Source organism: Antechinus flavipes, chromosome 6 (assembly GCF_016432865.1).
Source record: "Antechinus flavipes isolate AdamAnt ecotype Samford, QLD, Australia chromosome 6, AdamAnt_v2, whole genome shotgun sequence".
Lineage (NCBI taxonomy): Eukaryota > Metazoa > Chordata > Mammalia > Dasyuromorphia > Dasyuridae > Antechinus > Antechinus flavipes.
This window is the reverse complement of record NC_067403.1, coordinates 53,750,554-53,772,767: the sequence shown is the minus strand read 5'-3', so window position 1 is coordinate 53,772,767 and position 22,214 is coordinate 53,750,554. Positions and strand designations below refer to the sequence as shown.

General features: G+C 32.3%; 1 protein-coding gene across 4 annotated transcripts in view; it reads left to right on the top strand.

Annotated features, from left to right (window-relative positions):
* Positions 1-22,214, top strand: part of SCLT1 (sodium channel and clathrin linker 1) — a 186,011-nt gene that overhangs the window by 40,787 nt on the left and 123,010 nt on the right. For all 4 annotated transcript variants that reach the window (XR_007948243.1, XM_051965365.1, XM_051965367.1 and 1 more), the window contains exons 5-9: positions 1,316-1,371; positions 5,107-5,242; positions 7,093-7,215; positions 10,532-10,597; positions 21,109-21,179. Coding sequence is in view for 3 of the 4 variants with exons in the window: in XM_051965365.1 (XP_051821325.1) it covers positions 1,316-1,371; positions 5,107-5,242; positions 7,093-7,215; positions 10,532-10,597; positions 21,109-21,179 (452 nt within the window). In the remaining variant the exon portion in view is untranslated. The remainder of the gene's footprint in view (positions 1-1,315; positions 1,372-5,106; positions 5,243-7,092; positions 7,216-10,531; positions 10,598-21,108; positions 21,180-22,214) is intronic.

The following is a 22,214-nucleotide window of genomic DNA, read 5'->3' as shown; positions in this document are numbered from 1 at the left end:
CTGCCACACTTTTTGGAGGGTATGCAATGATAAGAATGTTTCATATTATTCCTCAAAATAGTCAAAAAGATAACAAGAACTACTTTATATTATTTCTCAAAATAGTCAAAAAGATAACAAGAACTACTTCAAAGAATAACTACCCAAGGAATTCTCAGTGCTTAGTAGAATTAACCCTTATAATATCTCACTGACCTACTTCCATAAATTAATGTGTCTTGAAAGGGAGATAAATAAATGCCTTATTTAGCTATGCCCTGGATACAAATGTTACTAAGAGAAAAATGAAATCCATGTTATAAAGACTGAGGGATCATTTCTACTATTATGAGATACACATGATTTTTAAATTTGTGTTTTATTTATCTGTATAATATACATGTTGAAAATGATGCATATTTTTCAGAAAGGAAACATTTTGACAACAAAAAAACAGTTATTTTAAATGTACAAGTTAATTAATTCTATTCACTGAATGTCACAATAAAAATTATTGGATGGAATTGTATGTTCACTCTAAAGTTTGTATCCATGTTGGATTTTTATATCTATTTTGTACCATTTTACCTTTATCGCGAGAATATGAAGTTGAAATAGGATGGGCCTGGGGATTTGCTTTGATCCATAGCTTTTGTGTAAAAGTTATGACTTAAAACCAGGCTATCTCTGTTGGGCTAGAGGGGATATTTAGGGAAGCTGAGTTAATATAGTTTTTTTTTTTAATTGTTGTTCATTTGTTTCAATTGGATCAACTCTTTGTGACTTTATTTGCAGTTTTCTTGGTAAAGATATGGAACTGGTTTGCCATTTCTTTCTCCAGCTCATTTTGTATGTGGGGAAACTGAGACAAATAGGGTTAAATGATTTGTTCCAGGGACACACAACTAAAAAGTTTCTGAGGCCGGATTTGAACTCAGGAAGATAATCTTCCTGATTCAAATCCAGCACTATATGTGCTACACCACCTAGATGCCCATATGTTAGTTAGTACAGGGGTTAGCATATGGCCAGCCTGAAATTGTTTCTGAACTCTTTTTTTCTAGACTGAAATAGAAGGCTGTCTTTTCTTCATTTATGAAATATGTTTAAAATGTTAGTAGCTGAGTTTATCTTTTATGTCTGTGCATGCAAAAACACATTCAACTTTATTACATGTATTGCATAAATTGTTCACCTTTAATAATGATAATTAGAAATAATAAATTATTGCTCTTATATCAGTTGTCATTATGGCATCTGTTTGTTCTTATATGATGATAACTCAATGATACTATAATCATAGAATGTTAATTATCATGGTCACATTTTTTCTCAGATACAAGTTTATGAGATGAGACTACAACTTGAAAACATCACTAAAGAAAATGAAAGGTAAGTTAATTCTTACATCATAGTCTTTTGTACTTTATGAACATCATTACTCCATCTTGTGTAATATGGTATTTTATTCACAGACAACCTAACTGGATATTGTTCAGATTTACAAGAGAAGTCTAGACAATTAAGGAATAAAACTACTGAGCATTTAATCCAGTTAAATGTATGTTCTTTTCAAGTTCAATAATTAACAACACTTTGAATTTTATATTGTCAAGTGTTAATGGAAGAAATGGATGCAGTTCTTGATATTAATGAACCTGAAAATGGTGTATTGCTTGAGTTTTGAAATTTGAAATTGCAGTAGAGCTAAAAATGATCAGATATCCTCACTAAGTCAATTAATCGAGGAATCCTCAGGAGCAAGGCCACCATGCTGCCTAAGGAACAGGAATTTGGCCCAAGTTGGAAATGAAGAAGTTTAGAATTCAGGACTGATCAGCAATGGGGCTAGTTCAGTGAGTAGCCAGTGTATTTCTAGGCTGAGGGACATTGACAGACCCAATCTAAATAATAAAATAGGTGCCCTAATTTTATTACCAGCTTATAAATGAGCTATGTGCAAGAATAGTATTTAAGTAAATTGTTTGGAGTTTAGAATTTGTCTTACTATATAAACAATGAGTGTTGTAAATGATGTTTTAAATTCCTAAATTGAACCTTAGAAACATAATAGACTGATAGTTTTAGAGGAAATAATAATAATAATAGTCATTATTCCTTTTGAATCCCTTTCTAAGTAAAAAAGTGTTTGGGATGTAAAGAATAGATGGAGTGTCTGAGCAATTTCTATGGAGATATCATAATGATACAATTTAGTGGGACCAGAGAGGGTAACAGAAAAGGGGAGATTTAACAGTACTAAAGAGAGAAGGAACTGGGCTTTAGTGGCGATAGGTCTTTTTCCTGTAGGTAGTGATAAGAAAGCAGTGCTTGCTCTTTTTTTTATTAGTTATTCTTTGTAATACTCTATTTTCTAAAATATAATGTTTTCTGGGAGCAGGTTTCTTGGGGGGGCTTCTGGGAGCAGCCTTAGTTTCAGCTCAGTGTAATAATCACCTCAAATACAGCCAGGGGTTAAAGTCCAAATCCTTTATTGTCTACGTCAAAATCTTAACTCCTTCACTTGGGGCGTGGCTAGTTTTCTGGAGGCCTTCCGGATCTTGCCGCTAGTCATTTGCCTCTGCCAGCTTATGTCTCTAGCTCCCTCCAAATGTCTCTGAATCCAAAGGTTTGTACTTCAGCCTCCAGCCAGCACAAAAGTGGAAAATGGAATGTATCTGTCTCCTCTTCTGAGAGTGGGCTTGTCCTTTTTGGCCCTGAGAGGTCCTCCTTATACATGGTCTCTTAAAGGTGTGAATCTTGTGGAATTATAGTAAGTACTAAGTACATGTCAATTAGAGAATCATTCTCCTCAGTTCCACTTAGTACCTTATTTCAAGTTCTGGCCCATAACATCTCCTTGTAAGATCAGATCAATCATACTGAACCTTGCTAAATTAGATAATTATTATCTCTATCAATTCCACTGACTTAGCACCTTGTAAGAATCCTAACAATTCTTAAGGTAGGGATGACTTGTACAATAGAAGAAGAAAAAAGGAAGACAAAACTGTGCAATCTTTTCCTTCCTACTTTTGGAAAGAAATCTTGTCTTTGGTACTTAGTTACTTATTAACTTCTCAGATTCAATTTACTAATAAACTGATAGTAATAATAAAAATACTTATAATGGTGAAATGTGATATAGTGATTCGAAACCTAGCCTTAGAGTTAGGATGACTTCTGCCACACAATGGATGTCTCATTTTTATGGAAGATTTTGTTGCTTATAAAACATACATTTAAACTTCAGCCAAGGGTAGAAAATCTTTCACAGATTAAATAAAAGTATTTTAAGATTCAATTTCAAGATGATACAAAAAAACCACAAAAATATATAATTAACATAGTGATTCATTGAAGTAGTATGTCTTTATTAATATATGTATAATGTGAAATAAAAATGTCATAGCAACATCTCAGTTTTCTGAAACTCATATCAGCCATTTCCCCCCTTTTGAAAACATATCTGAGAGCCCAAAAAATAAGAAAAAAATTTTCTGAACATCTAATTTCCCAGAATCTACACACTAAAATCTTATTAAAGAAATTCCTTAGTCCCTCATGTGGAAATTTAATTTTTTGAATTTAGTATCCTGACAAACTTGATAATGTAATTTAAAAATCATATCAGTTTTTGCTGTGATTAATTAAAAATTGGGAAATGGAGTGGTACCTATAGTAAGAAGTAGAAACATGACAGCAAGCAAAGAAATGGAAAAATTAAAAACTAAACACTAAAACTTTAAAAACTTACCATTTATTATTGGTGCAATACTCCTATATAATTGAATCTTCTTTCATGGCTTGAATATGATAATATATATCAATAATATGTAACAGTAATAATATAATTGAATTTAAAACCTATTTATTTCTGATATTACCATTTAATGTCAGGAAATCAAAAGATTTCTGTATAAAATATTGAATTTTTTTTGACAGTAGATTTAAAAGAGATAAGCCAATAGCCACCCTAAATTATTTATAGCTCAAGAGACCTGTGGAGAGTCTTTATAAATGTATAAAAAACATGAAATATTCTCATCTATAGACTTTATCTCAAATACTGTGTGACAACCAGTGTATGTTAACAATCATTTCCCAGACTGCTAATTATAGGGTTTTAATTTAGTTTTGACATCCAGTTTCCACTGTTTTATTATAATGTAAAGACAGCAGCTATCATCCTACACATTTAGATATCTCCTTGCTTCTGGAGGTGCTTAATGTTTGAGAGAGGGCAGACCTATCAGACAGAGGAAAGGAGATGGAAAGGGATCTATTAATGATATACTGGCCACCTGAGTTAGGTCTTCATAGGTTTCATTACTTAGTTTGAAGTGAATTCAAATATAAGTACAAAAATAAATATATATGTTCCAAAGTAAAATATAATTTATTATTATATTATTTGTTCTTTGGGTTTTTTTTTCTGTTAGCATAATAATTGATCATTTATGAAAATGAAAATCATTTTTTCTTATGTGTTAAATATTGAAAAGTTGTTATTCTTTGAGTTTTACCTGTGTTAAATGTGCTCATGCTTCTAAGAAAAGTAAATCAGAAGATAAATTTTGAAAAGCAGTCACTAATCTGATTGAAATTGCAAACTTTTGTGCCACACTCAATTAGAAATACAAAATAAAACTTAATTGATAATCACGTTTTCATAACCACATAAGACAGTATATGTTCATGCTTTTCATTATTTCAATTAATAGTTTATTTTACTTACTTAAATTTTTGAAAGGGAAATTTTCATCTAAATATAAAAAATATGAAAAATATAAAAATAATTATTGAAATTGAAATAAAAGTTGCTTAGAGAATTTTACAAATAATCCCTTTAAATTTATTTAAATTTAAATTAAGGACTTGTCTTTTCATTATAATATCATAGTTTTTAATGAAGATTAAGCTCTGATCGTCAGTTTCTAGTTGAATGTGTATATTAAAATTGATTTTGCATGAAGAATTATGTTTTATTTAATTACTGGTTTCATATACATATATATACGGTAATTTTAAAATATTCACTTAAAATGATTTAAGCATTTTAGGGATTTTTAAATATCTCGTTATTATTAAACATAAGGTAGATTATTACCATATTATTATTTTAAGGTTGCATCGTGAACTAAAAGAAGCTGTTGAAAAGCAAATAGAGGCCCTTCCCTCTAGTACTTTCATGAGCACTGATCTTTATGCAGATGAAGAAATGGTCAAGAACCTACAAGAGCAGTTACAACTAGCTAATAAAGTAAGTAACAGTAAATATTCCATTTCTTAAGTTATATCAAGAGTATAAAAATAATTTATTTTGTGAATGAAAACAACAGCAAAACAGTCTTCAAAACAGTCTTTACAATTATTCTCGGGAAACTGAAATTTCAAAATGTACAGTGATAAAATTTAAAACTTTAACGTGTTCATACTTTTATTTCCATATCTTTGAATTTTTTAAACAAACATAGTTTGTAGTCAGTATTTTCATTTTTTTTAAAATGACAAATCCTACTAGGATAAACACTTAGAAAGATGAATATTTAATATATAAAAATTTTAACTTTTTAAATTTTAAATTTAATTTTAATTTAAGAAATTATATAATTTGATTCTTAAAGCAAATGTACTAAGTAAGTAGCATTTCTTTTTGGTAGACTTGTGCAGAAGGAAAAATACAAATACTTTGGATTTTTATGATTCAGATTGCCTGAATTCCATTATAAAACCTTAGAATATTCAAGGTTTCTAGACCACTAACTATGGGCATAATGAGTTGTGTAGTATTATTATGATAAGATTAAAAACCTACATTCTTATAATTTGGGTTTGAAATTTGTTTTGAAGTAAGTAATCCACATTAACAAAAAAGAGAAAAAAAGGTCCTATAGAGAAGGATCTTTCTCAGATAATATGAATATAAAGAAAGGATAGACAACTTAAACTGAATAGCAAACACTGACTATTGTGTGACTTTTCTCCCATTATATTCAGTGGTTAAAAAGCTACACTTATTTAATACACTTTTTTACACCATACATGCTGTACCTGAATCTTGTTATTTTGGCTAATAGAATAGGAATTTACAGATAATATGGGGTATTTGGAAATCTTCCTAAGAAAAATTTTTTAAATATGTACCATATTGTAATTTCTGCCAAGTTGGACTTTTTTTTTTAACTTTAAAACTATCATTTATTCTTTGTCCCTACAAATTAAAGAATTGTATTTGACTGAAAATTTGCCAGAAATTATGGCTCTCCTCCTCTCCCATTTTTTCTTCCCTCTTTCCCTCCTTTCCTCTGTCTTTTCCTTCCTTCCTTCTTTCTTTCCTTCCTTCCTTCCTTCTTTCCTTTCTTTTATCTTTTGTCTCTCTCTCTCTCTCCTTCATCCTCCTATTTTTTCCAACATTATACATATTATGTGTTATAATTGCAAATAAAGTGGCGCTGTTCACTTTTTTTTTTTTTTTTTTACAGAATTATCTTTTCCATAATTTGCCATTTTTTAATTTTTGGTCTTACATAATAGAAATTTACATTTCTCCTTATTTTTTTGCTCATTTTAAAGTCAGTGTTAATATTTGAATTTCCTTGGACAGTTATTTGAGGGAGTCACTGGATTATCGAGTAAACCTCTGTCCTCAAGTGCAACATCCCATGTGAATCTCATTTTTATCTCATTTTTATGTCTTGTGGTATAATAAAACACAGAGTGTTATTTTAGCATTCTCTTGAAGCTAGAATTTGGATGTCAAAGTCTCAACTTATAAACTGAGATTTGAAAAGATTAAGCTGAAACTCCTCTTAAAGTCCTTTTTTAACTAAGGTAGTCTGAGGTTTTTATATATTTGAAAAGGAGTGTTTCTGGCCCAAATCTATGCCTGGTTGCACTGAAAATTAATAATTTCAGCTATGAAAATCTTAGTTCAATATATTTCATAATTCAGTTGTCCAGTAAATCAGTGTTTTATCCAATGAAACCTTTTACAACTAAGATACTTAAAAGTTCAATTTATTCTTATTTTAAAGAAAATTCTGTCATGCAGAAGGCTTCACCTATACTATCCTATGATCAGCTAATACAATTAAAATAATTTTTTTATAGGAAAAAAATCAGGTTACAGAACTCTGGCAGACAGTTTCACAGGAGTTGGAGAGACTACAGAAAGCCTATCAAGATCATATGAATGATACCCAAATTTATATAGTTGAAAGACAACGACAAAAGGTAATTATCATTTTTTATTCTTTCTTATGCTATCAGAGTGTGATTGCATATTCAGTTTTAATGCCCAAACTCTTCTATTCATGTTAAAGTTATCTCCCTGCTTCTAAGAACCCAAGGTAATAATATTAGCACCATCCTTTCCTCAAGGTCTTCCCTTTTTTACTTATGTAGATTGCCTTATTTTCTCAATTGTGCTTTTATAGTGTCTCTCACATCTGTTAACTTTCTTTTCGTTCACATAGCCCCTAGTTTCTGGTCTTCACCATGTCTTACTTACCCTGTTGTAACCTTCTGATTAATTTTCTTACATCTAGTTTCTTTCTTCTCAAATCTATCTTCTTTATAGTGCTCCACATTGATATTACTAAAACATAGCTCCATCTTTAGCAGTTCCCTATTGCCCTTAGAATAAAATACAAATTATTAAATGTCTGGTATTTAAAGCACTCTATTATCTGGCTCCCACTACCTTATTGTTCTTATTTAAATTTCTTCCTCAGGATCACTGTTCTAGTCAACCTTTCCTACTTGCTATTCCTTTACATGATATTCCATTTTCTGCTCCTGTTCTTTGCACTGGTGAACATTCCTTACATTTTTTCCCCTCATACTTTATAGATTGCTTCAAAGCATAACTCAGGTTTCAACTTACCCACAAAATTTTTCAGTGAATGTGTTTGTAAATATTCTTTTTTATGGAATATCTTTTCTTTGTTCTTTATTTCCTCCTTTTACTTCCTACATTAGAATGTTGCTATAAAACTGGTATTGCATATGAGTTCAGACCTATCAGACATTTACCTAAAGTTTCATTTTCCACCACTTCCTCCTCTAGAAACCTAATGTTTGGAAGTGAAGCATTTTTACTAGTGTTACCCTTCATTACTATTTAATCCTGGAAAAAGGTATCTCCAGATAATTAGTTCTTCCCATTTTGTATAGTTAACAGATTCATACTTCTTGTTTCTTTTATTCCTTATGGTGAAAATACTTTTCCCCTGCTATCTTTCTAGATGGATTTTTAAATGTTAGGTATATTTATACTAAAGATGGTAGACCTATAGTTAGGGGAGAAAAAAAAAAAAAAACAAAACCAACTTAGTTCATTTCCTGCCTCAGACATCTTGCTCTGTTGTGACTCTGGGCAAATCATTTCATCTTGCCTACTTTAGTTTCCGTTTCTGTAAGATGGGGAAAATAACAGCACCTACCTCCCAGATTGTTGTGAGGATATAATGAGTTATTTGAAAGTATCTTGTAAACTTTAAAGTACATGTAAATGCTATTGATCATCATTAATCATTGTCATTATTACATTTAATCTTAGTTTCATAAACTATTATAGCTTCTCAAAATTTTTTTAATTCTGAACTGTTATCTAGCATCAAAGCATCTCTCTCTCTTCAGCACTGTCATTTACAAATCTAAAAGAAATATTTCTGATGTTTTCATCCTCATTGTTAACAAATACTAAGATAGAACCAAATGGGAAAAAAAAATTAACTTGTGAAACATTCAAGCATTAATTACCCTGAAAACCATTTTTTTTTAATCTAGGCATAAAGTTTTTAAATTTCTTTAACTGCTTAGATATAATAACCATAATGATTTTAATAGTTTCTATAAGAGATTCTTGGGCAGGATATATATTTTTTTATGTTTATCTTATTTTCTTGTATTGTTTTGGGTTTTTTTCCAATACATGGAGAAAAAAAAGCTTTTAATTTTTATGTTTTATAGGCTTGAGTGACAGATTCTTTGTATGCAGTCATATAAAACAATTCCACATCAGTCATGTTGTAAAAGAAAACCCAGACAAAAAAATAAAAGAAAAGGCAATTAAAAAAAAATACACAGTATGCTTTTATCTGTCTTTATATTCTATTAGTTCTTTCTGTGGAAGCACGTAGCATTTTTCATCATAAGATCTTTTTGAATTGTTTTAGGTTACTATATTGCTGAGAATAGCCAAGTAATTGACAGTTGATCGTTGTACAGTTACTGTTTACAATATTATCTTGGTTCTGCAAAATGAAATGAGCAAATAATATAAATCAATACTATTTATATGACTACAAATAGTTTTGATTTTTCATCTGAAAATTACCTATTCATAACCTTTGATTATTTATCAATTGGGAAATGACTTCTACTCTTATAAATTCAACTCAGTTTTTGTAATGTTGGGGCTAGCTTTCTGGAGATGCTTCAGAAGGGCCTTGGTCTCAGCAGGATAGACACCATGAGAATGGTAAAGAATAGAGTCTAGATTCTTTATTCTGGCCCAGTCTTGATCTTTGTGCAGGAGGCAGGAGAGCCACCACGACGCTGGTCAAAGATAGAATGTCCATCTTCCAGTCCTTCTTTTAGCCCTTATATACCTTATTGTAATTACATCATTACAGCATACTGATTATGTGTGAACTTAGAGAACCATTACATCAACATATTAAGTACTGTGTGCCATTATCTCATCAATTCCACTGAGTTAAAACCTTGTTTCAAGTATACTTCTCCAGAGTTCCTGCTTCTACAACTTTTCTATGTATTTAAGAGATGAGGCCTTTATCAAAGAAAGTTGCTGCAATTTTTCTTCCTTTTTTATTACACTAATGTATATTTATGAAACAAAAGAAGTATTTCCATAACATAGTATAATAAAAAAGATGATTGTACATGAAACTGCAAATCTACTATGTACAATTGCTGATCCTTTAAAATGTACAACAAAATTACTATGTAAATTTATTTATTTTCTTTCTCTACTTCCCCATCTCATCCTAGAGATGGCTACCATGAACCATAAATAAATATTATATATGTAAAATTATCTTATACATCTATTTATCAGTTCTTTTTTCTGGATGCAAATAATATCTTTATATGTCATTTATAGTTAATTTGGGTGTATATAATAGTCAGAAATAACATTCAAAGTCATTCATAAAACAATTGTTATTCATAATTGAATTTTTGATTATTATTGAAAATAAATTTTCCCCATTTTCAGACTAAATATATTTCAAACAGCTATATGAAAATAAATTTCTACAAAGGCTAGGTTGCTATATATGGTTCATAAAATTTAAATAAATACATGAGTTTTTATTTACATTGCTCCTTTAGTCTTTCTTTTCAGCTTCTATCCATCTGCTATAGTATGTTAATAGTATTTAATGTGAAAATTGAAGGGGAGAAAGTCTGAGCCTTTAATATGGTGTTTGCTTGTTTTGCATTGCTTTTGCTTTCATTTGAATTTCAAACTTGTCTTGGTCAGTAATCAGACATTTACTGTGATTTTACATTTCTATTTTAGAATCAGCTGACTAACTTTAAGCAACTGACACAACAACTTCATGTAGCTAATGAGAACATAGAAATGGTAAGTAAAAATCTCAATTGAATGTAGAAGGATACCAAATAATTGCCACAGGGAAAAAAAATTGTTGTTAAAATGGATTCTTATTAATATCTTTTGTTTTAGATTCCCTGCATTTTATACTACATCTGTCCCTTTCTTTTTTTCTCAGAGAGTCATCTCTTATAATAAACAAAACAAGACCCATTGAGAGGAAACCCCCAAAAGAGAGGAAAAAGTGAGGGAAAAAAATCAGAAGAACCAATTAACATATTGAAAAAGCTTGTGTAGTATCCCACACCCACAATATGCCCTTCCTTTCCCTCTCTTTCATCAAAAGAATTATCTTTTCATCTCTCTTCTTTGGAGCCAAACTTGTACTTTATCTGATAATATTTAATATCAGTTGTTTATGTGATGGTGGTTCTTTCCATTTTAGTAATCTTTGTTGTAATACTATATCCATGTAGCGTATTTTCCTGGATTGTTTACTTCATTTCACATTAGCTCCTGAATAAGTCTTTCCATGTTTCTCTGTATTCAAAATGTTTATTATTTCTTACGATAGATTAATATTCATGTGCCATTAATTTTTTTAGGCATTTCCTAGTCAATGGATATCTACTTTGTTTTCAGGTTTGGTACCACAAAGTGTGCTCAATTTATATTTTGGTGTGTATAGAGCTATTCTGTCAGTGACTTCTTTGTAGAGAAAATATCTTTTGTTAATACTTAGTCAAGGGAACCAATCTGGAAAAGAAATTTGTTAACAGTCTGAAAATGAATCACATTTTCATTGTTTTTCATTTTCAGTAGGATGGCTCAAAAATTGAATGCCAGAAATTTCTATATTTCTGAAGCCAGTTCTTGAATAATCAAATTAAATATTTATTCTCATGAAAATACTCTTTTAGTACTCATTGAGCCTCCCTGAGAAAATATTTCAAAACAGTCTATTCCTTTTTCTATGATATTCATTTATTCAGTAAACATTTTTGCCATATGATCGGTACTATGGTAGATACTTGGGATACTTAGACCAAATGTGAAAAATTTCTACCTTCAAAGTGCTTACATTTTTTGAAGTTTTTCAGATATTTGTTGATCTACGGTATTAAAAAGACTGGAATTTACATACTATTTCAGGTTTTACAGAATTTTTTACATATATTATTTAATTTGTGCTACATGACAGCCCTGTGAAATCACCCTAAGTTTGATGCAACTAAATTGCTTAAATTTTCTCCTGAAATAATTATTCTTAGTACTGTACTTCTTTGCTGACTTACAATTCTACCTTCCTTTTTATTATTCCCCTTCCTTTCTTTTTACCTCCTTCAATCCTTTTTATTCTTCTTTGTCTCCCCTCTTTACCTTCTTTGAAGTTGTTTATTAGAATTTTATTTTTAATGTCATTGTTGAGTAGTAGAATTGTGACATCCAAAGTAGTTCTCTCTTTTCCTTTCTTCCTTCTTGCTCAGCTCAGAATTACTTGTTCTTTTTGCTGATATTCAGTGAACAAATCAATATTCCAAAATATAATTATGACATCAGAAGTAAGCCAGTTCTTTTTTGTATTATATTTATAGTTATAATAAACTCAATAATTCCTTCAAAATTTCATATAAGTATTAGAAGAAATGACTGGTTATCATTTCTTCATTTACTAAAAGTCAGTTTGCCTGGTTAAATATAATGCTATATACATCTTTCCAGACATATGCCAATACTTTGGCTCTGCTTTCTATAGATTTTCCTATAAGCACATGTAGACAAATGTCCTTTTCAATTTAATAGTCTTCTTGTGAATGTGCCTTATATTTGCTATGTTATAGTACAATTATAGTATAATTTACTAAAAATCACTTTACATTTTTTATTGATATTCTTCTTAGAAGAGAGTAAAACAGTATTAAAATAAGCCAGAGGAAAACAATAGCATGTATAACTAAGAAAAAAATTTCTAATGGAACAATTTTCAACATAGGAGTGATAATTTAAGTTAAGATAAATTAAGTTAATTAACTTAATTAAGTTAAGTTAATAATTAAGTTATAATAATAAATTAAGATAATTAAGTGAATGGTATCACAGTTATTCATTTCTAGTTTCATATGTTAAAAAGATCTTAACTGTATTGTATCCTTAATGTATTGGTTCATCTATTTTATTGAAGAACAAACCTGTGATTTCATTAGTATAGAAAATCCCAACTGAAGATTCCCTCCATCAATACAGGTCAGCACCTTTTTTCTAAATGATAAGTTTAAGGAATTTCCTATAGCAGAGGTAAGAAGCATATTGTAGCTGGCAACACTCCTGAATATAGATCAAACCAAATTAAAATGTAATTGGGAAATGTTTATAACAAAAGAAAAATATAATAGACATAAGTAATGCAAATATGTAGTTTTCTGAGTCATTATATATGGCTTAGTATCACCTCTGCAAAAATTTTAAAAAACAGAAAGATTAAGAGATAATATGGAGAGAATCAATTTTAGAATCATGAATACTTAGCAGCAAGCCTTGCTTCCAACATAGTCTAGCTGTGTTTTATCCATACTCTTCCTTCCACTCAAACCATAGCCACTCTAGTTCAGGCCCTCATTACATTTTATCTGCACTAGCAGATAAGCCAGAAATTGATGCTGGACACTGGAACAGAACAACTAAAATAAAACAGTTCTTGCTTTAAAAAATGTCCATCAAGGGACATTACACTGGTAATTAAATATGAGATATATGTGTGTGTGTGTGTGTGTGTGTGTGTGCGTGTGTGTGTGTATGTGTGTGTACACACACATATATGTCTTAATTGGTCTCCCAGCACATAGCCACCAAATTGATGTTCCTCAAGTAATGGTCTGACCATGTCACTGACCTGTGCAAGAAGCTTCCGTGGCCTCTTGTAGTCTTTAGGATTAAGTGTAAATGCTTATGTTTGGAATTTAAAGCCTTTCGCAAGCTGTCTCAAACCTCATACCCACTTTATATTCCCTCCTAACTGGTTTCATTGTCGTTCCAACATCCTCTCTCCCCATGGTGCCTTTGTTGCTCTCCCTGAGTGATTACCTCTGAGAACCCTTCATTTCTATGGAGCTGGAGTCAAGTGCCATTTCCTTTAAGATGATTTTCTGGATTGCTCTGTTCTTCATTTCCTCTCCTTCCCTGTTCATTACCATATTGTGTATGTATGTGTGTGTGTGCGCGCGTGCATGTGTATACATATATGTGTGTGTACACACACACACACACACACATATATATCTCATATTTAATTACCAGTGTAATGTCCCTTGATGGACATTTTTTAAAGCAAGAACTGTTTTATTTTAGTTGTTCTGTTCCAGTGTCCAGCATCAATTTCTGGCTTATAATGTTTAATAAGTTCTTGTTGATTTATTTTTATTGCATAACAAATATGTAATTGATCGATTGTATGATCATGAGTACTTTCTAGTACAGGTATTTCTTTAAGACTGTAATCTACAGATAGGTTGCATATCTGCATCTATGGAAAATGTTTACTCATACTTAATATCATAGGTCTGCATTTAAAAAAAACTAAAATATATGGATAGACTGAACTAGAAATTGAGTACATTCTTCATCCTCCTAGTCTTAGGATTATAGTATTTTTACAACTTGAAATCAATATTAAATATCCAATAAAATCGTTCATTTCAAAACTCTTTTTAGCTTGCAAAGCTGGGATTTGAATCCTGATGTTCTAGTTCTAAATCTGTTATTTCTTTACTATGGAATAAGTTATAATAAATTGCCAGTCTCCAATGGGGAAGAAGAGTGAATTTCTACACTAGGAATTCCTCCTACCATGAAATCCTAGGTCTGAACCTCTCTCTCTTTATCTAGTCTATCAGTTGGAAAGCATTTATTAAGCACCATGATCTGCCAGGCAATTTGCTAAGTCCTGAGGATACAAAGAAAGGCAGATGGTCTTTGTTCTTAAGGAGCTTACATAATAAAGGGGGGAAACATGAAAATAGAAAAAACATATACAGGATAAATAAAAAAAAATTTAACAGAGGGAAAGTACTAGAATCAAGAGGAATTGGGAAGAATAAGAAGGGGACTCAGTGTCACTGGATCAAAGAATACAAGTAGGGGTTACAAGATATAAGAAGACTGCACAATTTCAGGGATGGTAGCTAGGTTCTGAAGAGCTTTTACCTCCAAATAGAGAATTTTACATTTGCTGCTAGAGTTACTACATATGGAGATGATATGGTTTCACCTCCGTGCAGTGTAAAAAAATCACTTTTTTGACTGAGTAGAAGATGAACTGATGTGGGGAAAAACTTAGGGCAGGCAGACCAACCAGCAGTTCTTTGGAATAATCCAAGCATACCAAGATGAGGACTTGCATCATAGTGAAATTGGTTAAGAAGAAAAACGGAATGTATTTGAGTGATGTGGCAAAGGTGAAATCTTGAAACTTTGGCAATAGTTTGCCAAACTCAGAGAAGTGAGAGATAATGAGGAGTATAGAATAATATTCCAGATTGTAATCATGGGCAATGAGAAATAGAGTAGTACCCTTAACAGAAACAGGGACATTTGGAAAGTAGACAGGTTTAGAAGGAAAAATGAGTTCAGCTCTGGACATGTTGAATTTAAGATATTTTATCTAGTCAACATTCAGTTTGAGATATCTAAAAGATAATGGGAAGGTCAGCAGAGAGGTTAGGGCTGGATAAGTAGATTTGAGAATCATCTGAGAGAAGAGAGAGAGAGAGAGAGAGAGAGAGAGAGAGAGAGAGTGTGTATGTGTGTAGTAATATATATTCATATTTTTCAGAAAAAAAGCCAAACTTTTTTTGGATAAAGAATATTTATTGGTTGAATAAGACCAGATTTAGACATTACATGATTTTTACTGAAGGTGATTGGAGAGACATATCTGTGTTTTCTGGTTTGTAAATATTCTTCCAGAATTCTCTAAATATGTGTTTTACATGAATACATGATTAAATTCATTAGATTACATGAATAAATTCATTAGATAATTAAATTAATACATTCATTAAATGAATAGTTTCATTACATAGATGTGTGATAAATTGTTAAGTATGGAATAGGCAAATTAGGAAATTTCTATTACCAATTCATATTAATAATGTGCAAGAAAAGATGTTTTAGCTAAATATGATGTATATAAAATACATGAATATATTTAAATATTTATTGTTGGATTTTGTGCATTAATAATTTAGGATATTATGAATTCATAATTTTCATAAATAGAAAAAATATTCACACTGATGAAATTATAGACCCTTGAAATTTGGAAAGAGAAGTACAATTGTTGAATTTCTAGTTAGGGTGTTAATTCCCTTCTACAATATCTCTCATAGATTATTCTTGACATATGATGTAATGACCGTGTATTTAAAATCAGCCGGAGTCAGGAATTCAAGTTAAGGGAAAAATCTTCAATCTTTATTGAAGTGAAGAGGTGAATAAGGATTGCAATAGCAATATGGGCAAGAAAGATTGCGATAGCAATATGGGCAGCTGCAACAGGAAGCCAGGTAGCAGAGGGGGATCTGAGCTGAAAAGCCGTCACAATGGCAATGCAAGCAGTCTCTCCTTCCCCTTCCCTTTCCACTCCCCTGCCTCCACCCACCAAAATCGTCATTTCCTATACAACACATCAGGACTTGCACAAAGAGTGGGCGGGGGCCATTCTTTCTCCAAGCTTATATATTAATAGAGTATGGTCCAATTACTATTTAGCCTCATGTGCTTGGGACCTCAGTGCATCAACTCAAGCCTCAGCCCATTACAATATGACATCTCTGATCTTTGTCTATGCCTTAGCACAGATTATATGTAATATATTCCCTTCTTATTTTCACCTTGAGGAAGCCTTAGTTTCCTTCAAAACTCAATAATACCACTTCCTACACAAAACTATTCCCGCTCAATTGCTGGTGCCTCCACCTTTTATATACATATATGTGTACATGATATTGCCCTTATAGAATGTCAATTCCTTAAGGGCAGAAATTATTTCATTTTTATGCTTATATCCTTACCTCCTACCTTTTAGCATAGTGGCTGCCTTAGAATAATTGTTTAACACATGTTGGTTGTTTAAAAGAGAAATTGTCTAGCAATAGTAATTGTAAAAAAATTTTCAAAGCAGGTTTCTTTGGTGAGGTCTCATTTCTCAAACATAGAAGGAAATAATTAATAATAAAAAAGCCATTCCCCCAATTGATAAATCATCAAAAGATATGGTTCGTGTCCACAGAGCTACAAAATCATGCATATCTTTTGATCTGACACCACCACCAAAAGAGATTCAGGAAAAAAAAAAAAAAACAACAGAAAAAAAAGAAAATGACCTATATGTGCAAAAAATATTCAGAGTAGTTCTTTTTTCAGCACACAAAAAAAATTAAAAATTGAGGGACTGCACATCAATTGAGAAATGGCTGAAAAAACTGTGGTATGTGTTTGCGATGTAATTGTATTGTTGTCTGGGAAATTTTGAGCAAGATGCTGTCAGAATATTACTATTACTTTGTATAAACTTTATTTCACTTTGTTCATAGAGGACTTTCTAGAATTTTTTTTTCTGAGAGCATCTTGCAGTCTGTCTACTATCTCAATTTATTTATGTCTCCAACATGACCTCTCAATGCATACTATATATTATTGTCAGACCAATCTAGCTGATAAGTTTTATTCTTGTAAGTCCAAACTTTTTAGATTTGCATCTCCAACTTCTTTCATGACATCATTACCTAAGATGTTTCAGTGGCACCTCAGATTCCTAAACTGAACTTAATATTGTGTTATCTTCTCTTCCTTCTGACTTCACTATGTTTTTCTATGGCTTTACCATTTACTTGGTATCTCATGTTAGTAAACTCCATTATCTTTAATTTTTTCCTCTCCCTTCTACTTACTGATTCCTGTCTCTTATGTTTTAATAATACCTTTCAGATTCAGATTCAGATTGCCACTACCCTAATATAATTCCTTTATACCTCTTGACTGGGTTACAACAATAACCTTCTAACAAATATTCCACTTCCAATCAGTTATCTCACCAATCTTTCATTTTGCTGCAATAGTGTTTTTTCTTATGTATAGATTTGGTCATGTCACTTGTGTTCAGAATTCTAAAGGGGCTATCTGTTGTCATTGAAAGTTCAGTCTCTTTGATCTGACTTTAAAAGACTTCAGTAATTTTACATTGCTCTTCCTTTTCAGCTTTATCTCATATTGACCTTTTTTCTCACTCAGCATTCTAGATAGCTGGACTATTTTCCCTCCAAGTTTATTCTCTACCTCCTATCTCTTTGCCTTTGACCATACTGTACCCTGCTGTAATTTCCTAAAATTCTAGGTAAGATCATAAGATTAGAACTGAAGGGACCAAAGAGGCTATCTTATTATGAGTTCAAATGTTGGAGTTCTTGTTCTTCTCAAAACACAGGGCTTAGAGGCTTAGAGCCCTCCGAATATCTCCAAATCCAAAGGTTCTGTCCTTCAGCCTCTGCCTCTGCTTTCTTCAGCCTCCAACCAACATAGAGATGGAATGTCTCTCTTGTCTCCTTCTGGGGAGCCCAGCCACCAACTACAGTGGTCTGAGATGAAGATGAATCTAGTTGTTCACTGAACTCTCACTCGTAGCTTTATCCTCTGAAAGCTCTTCTCTGCCACCAGCCAGCCAAGTGGAAAAAATGTATTCTGTCTTAGATCCCTCATCGCTGGCCTTTTATCTGACTCTTCTGAGAGAATGGGATTATGGGTTTTCTCCCATAGTGCTCTCTGGCCCAAAGAGATTTAAGGGAGATGTGGACTCCCTTGAAGTTAGAAAGTTTACTTTGTGAAGCTGGCATACTTGTAACTCCAATGAGTAAAGGTGTGAACACAAGCCTTGTATTAATTAGTTCTACTTAGTACCTTGTTTCAGGTTCTGGCCAAAACATCTTCTTGTAAGATTAGATCAACTCTAATTAGTTAGCAGTTAGTAAGGATTCCAACATCTCCCCCTTTCTTTTGTTAGATGAAAACACCAAAGGAAATAGGAAATCTAATCAGATTAGTGGATTTCTAAAGGGGTACACATAAATCCATCAATATGGGCCAGAACTTTGTAACAGATATACATGGTATACATAAATCCATCAATATGGGAGGCATTATACATAATTTACATAAGCACATAGCAATATAACACAGGCTAGTAGTAATGTAACAACATGAATCAACCTGAAAATTTACACATGTCCATAAGTCCTAGAAATAGGCCATAAGGAATCCATTGTCCATTAGTTCATGTGCCAGGAATCCAATAGTTCCTGTAAGTCCTGAAGTACTGCAAAAGTCTCATCCACAATTTTTCATCTTAAGGAATCCAATGATTCTCGCTGGTTTTTCAAGAACTAAAACAGTTTCATCTTGTGTTAGGAAATCCAATGATCCCTGAAGATTTTAAAAGTCTTTTTAACAGTCTCCTTGTCAGCTATGCTCTTTCAATGGTGAGCACAATCAGCAACAGAACCACCCGATATTTCTTGGGTCTTCTCCTTTGTTTCAAGGGTCTGCTCCATCTCTCTGCGATGGACAAGGCGAATGCGGCTCGTTGGCACCCATCTGATTCCTTCTCTACCTGTAGAGATGCAAGCAAATCCTCTCCCCCAAGCAGTTAGCCTATCTGGTCCCTTCCATTCACCACTTTCTGGATCTCTCCACATCACCTGGCGATTATCTAAAGATAGTGGAACTGCTCACACTGGATACTGTTCTTCTGGTGGGTTATAAAACCTGTCTGCTGGAGCCAGTGCATCTTTATCAAAGATTAAAAAATTAATGGTATAGAGAACTAAATTTAGAAGTTCTCTAGGGTTACCCGTGACTCCCCCTTTCTTTTGTTTTTGGAGGAGTGTCTTAATGTCTCTGTTTCTTCTTTCTACTATTGCTTGACCTTGAGGATTAAAGGGTATGCCAGTAGTGTGTAAAATCTTATACTGTGCACAAAAGTGTGCAAAATGTTTGGAGTTATATGCCGGTCCATTATCTGTTTTTATTTCTTGTGGCACACCCATAATTGCGAATACTTGAATGAGGAATTCAGTGACCACTCGGGCTGTCTCTTTTGCTGCTGGTATGGCAAAAGTGAATCCTGAAAAGGTGTCTACCACAACGTGGATAAAAGACAGACGACCAAAAGATTTATAATGAGTCACATCCATTTGCCAGATTTCATTGGGTCTCAAACCACGAGGGTTCTTCCCTGGAGGCAGTGTAGGAGCGTGGAAGGGAAGGCAAGCTGTACAGCTTTTCACTATGCTCCTAGCTTCTTCTTTTGTAATCCCAAACTGTAAACGCAAAGCTCGAGCAGCCTGATGGTATTTAGAATGGGATTCCTGGGCTTCCTGAAATAAAGGCGTACTGGCCAACATAGTTAAAAGGCTATCTGCCTTGGAATTTCCATCAAAAATAGGACCTGGAAGTCCACTATGTGAGTGGACATGCAGGATATAAATCTTTCCTGGATGCTTTCTCACTTGCTCTTGAAGTTCCTTGAAGAGCTGATATATATTAGAAGCTGCAAATTTTATTTGGGCTGTGGCAATTCTTTGTACCACACCTACTGAATAGGCTGAATCAGATATTATATTTATGTCGCCTGGGTAATAAGTGAGAGCTAGCATGATCGCATATAATTCGTTCTGCTGAGTGGACTGAAAAGGAGTTCTGACTACTCTTTTTACAGTTAAATCAAGAGAGTATACAGCACAAATATTTTGTTTGGCTGCGTCTGTAAAAATAGTTGGTCCTTCAAGAGGAACCTTAGAAACCTTCTCCTCAAAAATCCATTGCCAATTATGCAGTAGTCTGGTTATCTTTAATGGAGATCCATGTGCAAAATTTGGAGCCATGGCCAATAAAATTTGCCACTCTAGGATGGTTTCACAGCATACATTAATTTGTGCATTTGTATAAAAGGTGTATATCTTGTCAGGTCTTGTCCCAGATAATTGTACTGCTCGCTTAATGGCCTTTAATAGAATCCTAGCCATAAGCACTGGGTAAGGCATAAGGCTTTGTTCTGGTTGTGCTGGGAGGTTCACCCACTCTATCATACTGTCTCCTTGATGAAGGACTGCTGTGGGTGCTTCTTTCGTAGCAAAAACTGATATTTCCAAGGGTTTTTGAGTTACTCTTTCAACTACATTGTGGATAAGTTTAGTGATTGGGGGGCAGCTATTAAATATTTATTGTCATCTAAAAAAAATGAAATTATAAGGACCTTAGAAGTTTAATAATAAGATCTGTGAAACAAAGGGAAGTTAATTCTATTACTTGAGTTTTCTAGAAGTAAATTGCCTCACTTAGATGACTACACTATTCCCAAAGTCAGTTTAATCATCATTATGCATTGTTGTTTTAAGAGGGAAGGACCTTTGAGTCATTGTCTTATCTTATAATAAGTCCATAAAAATCAGCCTTAAATATACAATTCTTAAATTTGTATTTTTTTCTTACAGACTAACCAACAGTTTCTGAAAACAGTAACTATGCAGAATGTGGAAATTGAGCAACTACGCAAACAACTTAGGTATTTTAAAAATAAGAATTCTTTCAAATACCTTTATTATTATTATTATTTTCATAATGCCTTTTCTTGTTTAAGGAACATGAAGAGACTGTGACTATATTCCTAAGAGAATTGTCCTCCCATTTGGCCTGAGCCATTGGAATCTTCTTGACATATCTCCTAAACCCTGTAGTCAGAAATTAGAACTCAGATTTCTTCACTTTCCAAGATTTGTCTTCCAATGATGGTAGCATTTCAAAATGAACTTAGAATCATGATAAGGCTTCAAAGAATTGTTTTTGACAGGGTCAGTGGAATACATTTTGTCCTGATAATATGTTAAGACTATTTAGCCTTGTAGATAGAGCTCTCAGTCAGTTTGAATACCTTGTTGCTTACTGTATATTCAACTGTAGGCAAGTCAACTAACTTTTGTGCCATAGGTACTTCTTTCTGTAGAAATATATCTGCTAAGTTCTAGAAAATTGCATATATATTGATCATAGGAGTTCCCCAGATGATGAAATAGAAAGTTCCTATGTTTACGTAATATCATATTAAGCTTCCAGAAATTATTTTTGTTATCAGATTTCTTTGCCATATTTTCTTCCATTTATTAAATAAATGTAGTGATTGTTTTTGGTAGTTCATGATGTAATTGGCATTTTTTCATTACCAGCATTTTACTAGTATATTGTTATTGTGTCCTATTCATTGTATTAGAAGTTTTGTATGCTTAAAATAACTGTCAGCTATTAATTATAATCATATCCTACCTGTAGTACTTCTTTGCTGATAATCATTAAACTTTTTTTAAAATCTAATCCAAAGCAATAGTACAGAGCTGTCTTTTATTGATTGGATAGCATTTTTATTCAGCAGAAATTTAAAAATATTATAAAAATATTTTGATATATATTCATTAAAAGTTTAAATAAATTCAATCAGTCCTTACCTAGTCCAAATAGGAAGTACTTTCAGGATCAACAGCTGAAAGTCATAATGGAGAACATTTTAAACTATGGGCATGATTTGCTTCAGCAATCAGTTCATTCC